This window comes from Corvus brachyrhynchos, unplaced genomic scaffold (assembly GCF_000691975.1).
Source record: "Corvus brachyrhynchos isolate BGI_N302 unplaced genomic scaffold, ASM69197v1 scaffold116, whole genome shotgun sequence".
NCBI classification, from domain to species: domain Eukaryota; kingdom Metazoa; phylum Chordata; class Aves; order Passeriformes; family Corvidae; genus Corvus; species Corvus brachyrhynchos.
Window position 1 is genome coordinate 14,063,062 of NW_008240221.1, and position 9,971 is coordinate 14,073,032.

Genomic DNA, 9,971 nt, shown 5'->3' on the forward strand with positions numbered 1-9,971 from the left:
CGCCCGCGGGCCCGAGGGGGGGCCTTTAGCGGCTGCCCCAGCGGCCGAGTCCATTTTGACCTCTCGGGGGGGTGGAGAGCGGCGCGAAGGGAAGGGAGAAAAGGAGGGGTGAAGCGGGCTGATACATGGGGCCGCTCCTGCAACACCGAGACGGCGCGTAGGCGCCATGAGGAAGAGGGTTACGAAATTATGGCCGGGACGCCGCGAGGCTCAGGGCAGAGCCCGGCGGAGCTGCCCTCGCCTACGGTGGAGCACTCCACGCCGGCTGAGCGGCAGCCGCGGTGTGAGGGCGGGGAGCTCGCTCCGGGCACCCGCCAGGAATCGTTACTAGTTCACACCCGAAGAGAGAGATTTGTTAAGCGTTAAAGAAGTTTTTCACTACAAGATTTTTACAAGGCTTTATTTTGAGCTCTCCCTCAAGGGTCTGTATTGGGACCAGTGTTATTTAGTATCTTCATGAATTGCATAGGCGAAAGGTTGGAGTGTACCCTTGGCAAGTTTTCAAGTGACACCAAGTTGAGTGATGCTGTCGTTACAAAATCCTCTGAAATAGTTGGGATAAATAAGACCATCTAACACTGTCTTTTTACTGTTAGCAAGTAAGGCATTACTTTATTCTTGGCCAGGAGGTGTGTGTGTGTGTGTATATGTGTGTGGCTGACAAAATTCCAGCCTCTACACAGATGCAGATACAGAACTTTGACATTTATTTATATGTATTTTTAGCAAACAAATTAATATTCACTGGTTCTAAGTTAAAGAATTCTCTTTCATTAATTAGTATTCTGTCCTCTACTGGTTATCGATTTCTCACTTCTCATGCAAACTAGTCTATATTTTTCAGTCCTTTTATTATCTTTTTCCGAGGTAAGGACTTCACAGCACAAATACTGAGTCTTTGTTAGTCTCTATTTTTATCTGCTGTTTTCTGCAAAATGTCCTTGTGGTCCATAAATTGTGCACTTCTTGTATCCCGTTTCAAAAACAGACCTCTCTTATTCCAGGCCTTGTTCATTGAAGTGTATCAAGGTTATTTTATCAAAACTTAGAGTTCCAGTGATTTTCCCAAGCTGTGTGCCCATAAAAATAGCAATTTTGATAAATGCTGGCTAAAAGTGGTTTACATATACACTGCTTATAATTAATATCCTGGTTATGATGATCAGAGAGATTGAGCAACTGTCCTATATGGAAAGGCTGAGAGAAGTGGGATTGTTCAGCCTGGAGAAGAGAAGCTTCAGGGTGACCTAATTGTGGCCTTTCAGTACCTGAAGAGAGCTGACAAGAAAGATGGAGGGACACTATTTACAAGGGCCTGGAGTGACAGGACAAGGGGGAATGGCTTCAAACTGAAAGAGAGCAGGTTTAGATTGGTATTAGGAAGAAATTCTTTACTGTGGGGGCAGTGAGACACAGGAACAGGTTGCCCAGAGCAGCTGTGGATTCCCCATCCCTGGAAGTGTCCAAGGCCAGGCTGGACAAGGCTTGGAGCAACCTGGGATAGTGGAAGATGTCCCTGCCCATGGCAGGAGGTTGGAAATAAATGATCTTTGAGGTCCCTTCCAACCCAAACCAGTCTGTGATTCTATGATAAAAATACTTATTCTATCTCAATAGACAAGTAAAGCTGTGTATCCATCACCAGGGTTATCAGGGTAATGGGATGGCAGGCGGGACTGCTTGGGATGTAACTGAAGCAGCAGCTTTGCTGGTTTATCATTGCTAGTGTTGGAGTGCAAGATGGAAAGGACTTGGATTAGTTTCTCAGGATGTCAGCTAGAAAAATATCAGGATTTCTGAACAAAACCTTTGGAGTGATGCACAGGAGGTTCCACCTGCACATGAGGAAGAACTTTCCCATGCAGTGACCAAGCATTGGAACAGACTGTCCAGAGAGGGTGTGGAGTCTCCCTCACTTGGAGGTATTTCAGAACTGTCTGGGTGCAATCCTGTGCCCTGTGCTCTGGGATGACCCTGCTTGAGCAGGTAGGTGAGACCAGGTGACCCACTGTGGTGCCTTCCAACTTGCCTCATTCTGTGATTCTGTTACTCCCTTATAATGGTGAGATGAATGTTTTCCAAGCTGGAAGTGGACCCCCAAATGCACACAGCCACAACTGAACTACAATACAATCAGAAAGTACAAGTGCTAGCCAAGAAGACACCCAAACTGTGTTTAATGAGAGATTGGCACACTGGAGACAACTGGTTGCAAAGACTAGAAGAAATCCTGGGTATTTATTCAGAAAGCCAAGTCTTCTACATAATTCCATTACTAGATATTACTAAATCAAAGACAGCTTTGTTTTACCTACTCATGGCTGCTTTTAATACTGCTTTTTTGCCTCCTGATTGCCAAAGATGAACCTAATGACAAACAGCACTAGCCTCCTTCTCTATGAAGTCTAGAAGTCTTTAGGTTTAAAAATAAATAAATCACTCCTGTTCAAACATTTTGCATCGTTGAAGACTAACGTTATATTCCACTGAGATTGAAAGTGGGCAGAGTGTGTGTTTCCATGGGAAAGTGGTACCTTAATGACCCAGTCTGCCACATCAGCACCTTGTCATGGGACAAGTAGTTCAGCTTGGTCCTATGGAGTATCCTGAGTCCTTCAAGCAGGGCAGAACAAACTAGGCTTTTGATTTCCTAGGAAAAGGACAGCATTTCAATCATGATCTTACTCAAATAGTTGAGTGGAGAGGTCAGGCAGTCTCTGGGAAAGTAAGAGGAACACAAACCCTTCCACCTTTTGTACAAAGCAAATTTGGAATCAGATAAACTGCTTTTATCTTTTTCAATACCTAGCACTACAGGCTTGGTTTGCTGAGACATCAAAATAATGAGGTAGTTCTTTATCTATGTGCAAATGCAATTAATAACAAAAATTCCCAAATAATTTTATAGATGCTTAGCCACAGAACATGTTCAGTGCATTGATCAACCTGCTCTTGTCTTTAACAACTGGAACCATCTCAATTATCAAACAAGCAGACAGTATTATGTTCTATTTGCTTGGTAGACTTTTTTTTTTATTCCTGTTTGCTGGTTCAGGAAGCTGATGCTGGCTGCTAGTTGAAGTATTATTGTGACAATTTTATTCTGTGGATAATAAAAATTTCATGTAGCAGTCTGACAATCAAACAGTGATCCTACTACCTTGTGGAATGAGAATTCAGCTTTTTGAGTCTTCTCTCTTTTGTGAATATTGAAGGTTTTAAAAAGAACTAACTCCACACATCCTTCTGATTTGTTCATATGTAAGCCAGAATACCAGTGACCAAGGAGCCTGAGAAAACAAACACTGAAGTTAGAGGGTTAAAACAGAAGCAACCCAATAAATAAGCCCATTAGATTAGACTGTCTCCTCATAAAAATGATACTAAGTTCGGTCTCCTACTGCTCTGGTTCCCAGAGAGGTTCCCAAGCCTCTGCTCAGAGAGGCTTGAACTCCCCATTCCTGCAAGTGTTCAGTGCCAGGTTGGATGGGGCTCTAAGCAAGTAGAAGGTGTCCATGCCCATGGCAGAAGGTTTGGAATAAGATGATCTTTAAGGTCCCTTCCAACCCAAACCATTCTACGATTCTATGATTATGTCTTTCATACAAAAATCGTGATATTACATAGGGTTAGGGCTGAATCCGTACTCCTCACATTTTAATGCTAATTGTTCTTGTAAAGAGTTAAAAAGCACATACCATTCGCATCCAGGTTGGTATAAAGCCTTTGTACAGCGACATAAAACCTTCACCCTGGACAGTTTGAATCAAGCAGTCCATGGAAGATTTATAGAGCAGACCTCTAGCAATGTGCAAGGAGAACAAACAGTTAGGATTACAAATAAACAATTTTTTAAAATTCCATCCCCCTCATAAAGATAATTTGTAGTTGATATTTTTCTACAAGCAAATGCTCTTTTGTAAGCTCCCTGGAGTCTAACCCAGAATTGAAATCTACTGGTTATGATTAGGTGGCCATCACAACAATATCCCCCAGACATCTGCTAAATCAGTGAAACCACCACCAGAAAGATGAAGAGCAAATTATCAACTTAGCACTTCACTCCAGTGAAATCAGTGAGAATCAGGGTTTCAATTCGCTGCTGAAAAGTCGGTCTCTGAAGTGTCCATACCTTCCCTGCTTATCTCTCGGCTGGTTCATTATCCGGGTTTTGACGACATCGGCAGGAGTTCCCAGAACAGCCGCTACCAGCCCGGAGCAGGCACTGCCAACAGCAAGAGATACTTAAGGAAGAAACCAAGATATATCATGACAATTTTAGCATTGTAATTCCAGTTCTTATAATAAAGATATATTAAAAATGTTGTCATAAGATCATGAGTAATAACTCATAACATAAACTTGGTTTAGGAGACTTGCTAGTACTGCTCTTGCTCACATGTCCTCCCAGTGCCAGCTGCCCTCATGTCTGTGTGCAGTTTTGAGTCATGGATGAAGGACCCACAGTAGGCAATTCATAATATTGTTTATATAAAGTACATTTCTTCATCATTTAAGGGAGTAAAAGAGGTTGTTCTGCAGCGGTTGTATCACTGTGCTCCCACAGATGAGAGCAAAGGTGTTTAAGTGCACCAGCAAGGCACTTCTAGTGAGGGCAGTTTTGTAGCAATGGTTGTATTCTTTCTCTTGTGTCTTCTATAAAGTGATGTTCTCTCAGGAAAGAAAAGTAATTCTAAAGTTGCATTTCATCAGCAGTATCAAAATCAAAGAATGGCGTCTTCTGCTGGCACAGAGAGGCAGATAAAGACAGCAATGCTGGAAATGCTCTGCAGTGGAAAAGGGGTAATTGGGGAATACGGCACCTGCTAACACTGTGAGTCACACTATTGTCCACAAGTGTCGTGTTCAGAAGCAAAAAGTGTTTCACTGAGTCATAGGTGGTCAGATCTGTAAAGAGGATAATGAGAAAAGACACTGTCAGGAGTGAATGATGTCTGTGCTGTTCATGACCCAGGATGCTCATTCCCATTGCAGCTCCTGCCTTTTGCACGGCTGGAACTCTGCCCCCAGTTTCGGATGAGGGCTGTGGCACCTGAGTCCTGTCTTTAGACATGTGAGTACAGTCTCCTTTCTGCTCCCATCTGCTCTGATTTACCTAACAGATGATGCTGAGCTGTATCTGGGTAACCCTCACTGCTGGCTCAGCTTCCTGGCTTGGCCTCAGACCTGCCTCATCACCACACACTTCCCTGAGGATTTGGATCTTGGTGAAGCCTGGCTGCCTTTGCTGGCTCTGCCCTGCTCACCTCACTTGGGCACTGGGTTGTGGCTGGTGAGGTCCCTGCTTTGCTGGCCATGAGGACCCATTCAGCTCCCGGCTCACTTTTCCTTAAGCTCCGGTAAAAACTGTTACTTTTAAGCCATTTGATTTCCACAGGACCAAAGCACAGGTGTGCAAGGCAAAGGTCACCTGCAGGATGCTCCAAACAGGGCCCCAGTGTGGGTAATCAAGGGAGCAGCTGAACTCCTCTTTCTTAAAGCTTTTGGTGGGGCCTTAAGTGCTGCAGACCAAATTATTCCATTTACCTCCCATGTTCACCAATGCAGCTCTTTGGACATTTGGTACCCATCCAGCCCAAAGTCCCCTTACTCCTCCTTCGGACAGGATCTTCAGAAATGCATGGTGCACGCCCCGAAACCTGAAATCAAGGTGCAACTTGTGGGTAGGCAGCCCAGTGAAATCTTTGCACATTCCAGCACTTTGCTGCACTGGGTCCTCATGTAAGATTAGGAATTTATACCTGCAAGGATCTGGCCCCCTTGTTTTTGGATCCATCTTTGACTTTCACAACACAGTATTTTACCAGAGATACTGGTTGCCTTGCAAAGCAGTGATCTGGTCCCTAACAGCAGACAACTCTTAGATCCCACACTGGGTTGCAATACTAAATGTATGCGACACCAAATGATGGCAGCAGTTTGGGATGCAAAGAGCAGCATGTCCTGGTATTTGCAGGGGGGTCTCAAGCCCCGCTGTGTGCCAGCCTTCCCTGTGCCTGTGCATCCTGCATGAGCCATCTCCCTCATCCTTTCTTCCATCTTCCCATCTTCAGAAAGCATCCTTCCCTCCCCACAGTACAGTGCTAGCACGGATGTGCTGCAGCATGGAGCATGGATTTGTGGTCCCTGGGACTAATAAATCAGAATAAAGAAGATGAGTATAAATGGAATAAGGAGGAGGTCTTGAATCCCCCACCCCTTCACTGCCCAGAGCCATTGGGTACTCTCCCTGTAAAAGGGCACAGAGCAGCTGGGGAGAAGGGGTGGCAGAAAACAGAGAACCACACTCTGGGCCAAAGAGTGATCAGTAATGGGAAATAAACCACCAGCTCTGAGAGGAACCAACCGTAATGGTTTTCCTTCCAACTTCCTTTTTCCCTCCATCTGCATCTGCACCTTCACCAGATCAGTTGGGCTGGCGAAAAACTGTCCGATGGCACCCGCAGACATGCCTCCAACCACAGCTTTCCTACCAAAGGAGAAAAATTGTGCTCCAGAATACACTGAAAATCTTCACAAGTCACAGTGCTCAAGCTGAAGAGTTCAGCAGCACAACCCAGGTGGAACAAGTGTAAATGGTTATTCCATATCTTAACAGCCAAAGTGAAGGTAATAATTGTGATGGCTGCAGGGTGTTAAAGTAGCCAGTAATATTTCTGTTAATTTTAAGAAAGGGTTAAAACTTACCTGGGGAAAAAATATCAAGGTTCTATTATGCTCCTCGCTTAATGTTTAAAGGCAGGATGGCAAAATACACAAGTGAGGGATGATAGTCCATGCATTATAACTGAATGCCCATCTGAAATTCCAAGCTGCTTGCTGATATATAAAACTTTCTTTATCTCCCACTGCTACTAGATGAGCTGTGTTGACTTTATGAGTCTATATATTGTCGTACAATCAGAAGTTTCTGTATTATCTGTAGTCCTCCTTCCCTGTAGCACAATTCATCACAAGTATTTTGTATGAGAGTTTATCAGTCCCATTCTAAAACCAGATATATTTTGGACCTAAGATTTGGCTGTAGGACTCCTATAGTAAGGACAAACCCCAAGCAAGCAATAAAAATATGCATGAATATGCAACATTACCAGAGAGGAAAGCTTTCACCCTCCGCCCTGCCAAGCACAGAATCACGGAGATGTTCGTAAGTAACCATCCGAACACCAGTGTATACTGTGGAAAACAAAAGCAGGAGACAGTTCTTGGGTCTGCCATTTGAGGTCGCACTGTGAGAGAGAGATCAAGACGTTGGTTTGTGACACTCCAGAGCTTGCCTGGGTCAGCTGGTCACTGCTCCCACGTTTGTGATCAGAATGGGGAAAGTGAGGGGGTTGCCTGGTGTCAGTGGGAGAGCCAGAGCACTGCAGCACCAGAAAATCTCTCTGGCTGAGCCACAGGTTTGCCAGGAGGCAGCACAGCTTTGCCTGCACCCTAAGGAGATGGGACTGCATTGCTTCCTTCTGGGCTGATGCCAAACACAAAACCTCCACAAGTGCTTTCGAGGTTTGTTGCTGTCACTGTATTTCCAAGTAAAGCACAGAAAGCTGTTACTTGTGGCCAAACCTCTAATGCATTTCTTCTAGCACTTGAATTCTTCCCTTGTGCTTGCAACCTCATCTTTTTTCCCCTCTTTTTTCCTAATCTGTCCCCACTTCCCTCACATATGAGACATTTATTGTTCTGAGGACTCTTGAGTGTCTGTGCTTCCTGGACAAGACCTTCCTGCAAAGATGACAGAGAACTTATATTTTGTTTTCCCAGAAGCCAGAATAAGGCCATGAAGGAGTGGTAAAGGGAAGGAAGAGACGATATTGATCTGGAATCTCGTATGTTTCAAAATGGGATTTCGGGCTAGACTGAAGAAGTCCTCACAGATATATTCGAAGTACAAGAAAATATGGCAAGCTCACTCCAAAATACTATTGGCCACAGAAGGCAGCACCCAAGCTTGTCCCAGCACGAGCAGATAATCACCTATGTGGCGGTAGACGGCCGGCGTGGCTCCTTGCCAGAGCTTCCGCACCCCCTCCTCCTGCGCGATTCCAGCCGCCGTGCGCAGCATTCCGCGGTAGGGGACCGCCTGCCCGGCCACAGCGCCATCGCGGCGCACGGCAGCTTCACCTTGGATCTGCAGCCGGGTTTTCGTCAGATCCAGGGGAAATGTCACTGAGGGGAAAGGGCCGGGAACACACGTGAATACGAGTACGGCTGCGGGGAGACCTCCCATGCCAGGAACACCTGCCCCAAAACGCCCTGCCAGGGCTAAGGGGCTGTGCAGGCACCAGCGGGGAGCAGAGCCTGGACCCAACAGGGTGCAGGAGATCGCTGGAGAAGAGGAGAATTCTCATCCAGATCTGTTAAAAGTGGCTCTGGGCACAAGTAGCTAAATTACATTCCTGTCAAACAGCAGTCTTTCTCCCATATTTAGTTTTGCAGATTTCTTATGCAATATGTGTACCTTCTGAGGGACTCAGGATTAAAAATCCTGTTCCAGTTACTCCCCCTGAATACAGACCAGTCACATCTCACAATTGATCATGTGGTCTCTCCAATTCTTCCCAGCACAGTGGTGGCATATGTTATGGTCAGGACCAACCCCACAGAGGTGATCATAATGCAGACACACATTGAGGCTCACCTACAAACTTACCTGCATATCTGTCCGACAAACCACCCTAAAGCATGCTGCTTTTCTTACGAGGCACCCAAATAATGTCTAGCCTGTTATTTCTCTCACTGAAATAACTGGTGGACAGTGAAGGAGATCTAAGTTGATCTCAGCTTCCCAGGGCTGCTCCTGAAACAGTATGGATACACACTGTGCCCCTTATTTCAGTTCCAGGCCGGGAGTGCCTGGCGATGGACCTTCCCAGCCTGTGCCCAGGAGCAGGGCTTGTCTTTGTTTTGACACCTCTGTGACACACTAGGGTCCTTCCAGAGCAGGACTCAGGTGCCAGGGGAAAATAATCACTGGTCCAAGCCTTAGCAGGTTTATAGTCTATTTGTGCATTAAGTTTGGTATTCATGTTTAAAGATTAGCAAAGATCGAGAAGTTACAAATCATTAGAGCAATGTAACTGATTTGCCTGTAAAAGCTTGTAGAAATTATAAAGAACATGCTGAAAAATATTCAAAATAAATTACTTGGTCACAAAGTAGTGTTATATAGGTGCCAGTGGGCTTCTATTCCATGTTTCACTGAGCAGTTTTCCAACTCAATTTTTAAACAATCTCCACTGTGGTCAGAAACGTAAGAGTCGATTTTTCTTTGATTAACCTTCATTAACTATGAAAAGGAAATTCCTGAAAGAATCAGGCCTTGCTAGTAACTTAGGCAACAGATCTGCCTGCCTCTTTAGTCTTTTTCTGGAAACCCAGCCAGTGCAAAGCTTAAATTAGTCACAACTGCATTGAGTTAATGACTGCAGCCCTTCGGTCTCAGAGGCAAAGATTTCATCCTGAAAAACCCTCCCTCCAGCCACGGTCAGGTGGCATAAAGCACTTGCAAGGCTTAGATTACAGAAAAGCCACGACTAGCACAGTGAAATGCAGATTTGCTGCAGTGGAACACTGAGGAATGAGGCATCTGGGGACTGATGTTCCCCCTGCCCCCCGTGAGTAAATCTGACCCCCTTCCCTCTCGGAAAACCACGGTGAGTTGTACCTAGTTCTGCCACAGCCGCTGCACAGGCTGACAGAGCGAATTTGCTGGCTCGGGGCCATCTCTCTGGAAGAGGTAAGCTCCTCTCTTCTTCTGCAGGTGACATCTAGCATCTCACATGAACCGAGGCTAACCAGACACCCTGCCCGGGTCTGTCTGCAGCAAGAGCGGGCCCTAGCGCAGATCCGCTCTAGGTGGTTTAGCAGACAAGCTGCTGAAGGTCATGTTTCTCCAGCGCCAGCACCGGGAACTGCAGCACCCCGAGTGGCTCTGCAGAGCTGGAAGG

General features: G+C 45.7%; 1 protein-coding gene across 1 annotated transcript; it reads right to left on the minus strand.

Moving 5' to 3' along the window:
• Positions 1-2,150: 2,150 nt before the first annotated feature.
• SLC25A27 (solute carrier family 25 member 27) lies at positions 2,151-9,914 on the minus strand. Its single transcript, XM_008641829.2, has 9 exons — positions 9,689-9,914; positions 7,999-8,190; positions 7,113-7,197; positions 6,368-6,490; positions 5,548-5,660; positions 4,824-4,908; positions 4,133-4,225; positions 3,699-3,801; positions 2,151-3,290 (listed from the first exon to the last, which is right to left on the minus strand). The coding sequence occupies exons 1-9, from the start codon at positions 9,789-9,791 to the stop codon at positions 3,219-3,221; spliced, it is 969 nt and encodes a 322-aa protein (XP_008640051.1). The 5' UTR covers positions 9,792-9,914; the 3' UTR covers positions 2,151-3,218.
• Between the last annotated feature and the right edge of the window lie 57 nt (positions 9,915-9,971).

Bases quoted from the DNA above. Each gene is read 5' to 3' on its own strand.
- SLC25A27 (XM_008641829.2), bottom strand. From the start codon at position 9,791: ATGTCACCTGCAGAAGAAGAGAGGAGCTTACCTCTTCCAGAGAGATGG. The intron at 8,191-9,688 runs GTACAACTCACC...CTTTCCCCTCAG, and splicing joins AGCGGCTGTGGCAGAACTAG to TGACATTTCCCCTGGATCTG. The intron at 3,802-4,132 runs GTATGGACACTT...GCACATTGCTAG, and splicing joins CCGAGAGATAAGCAGGGAAG to AGGTCTGCTCTATAAATCTT.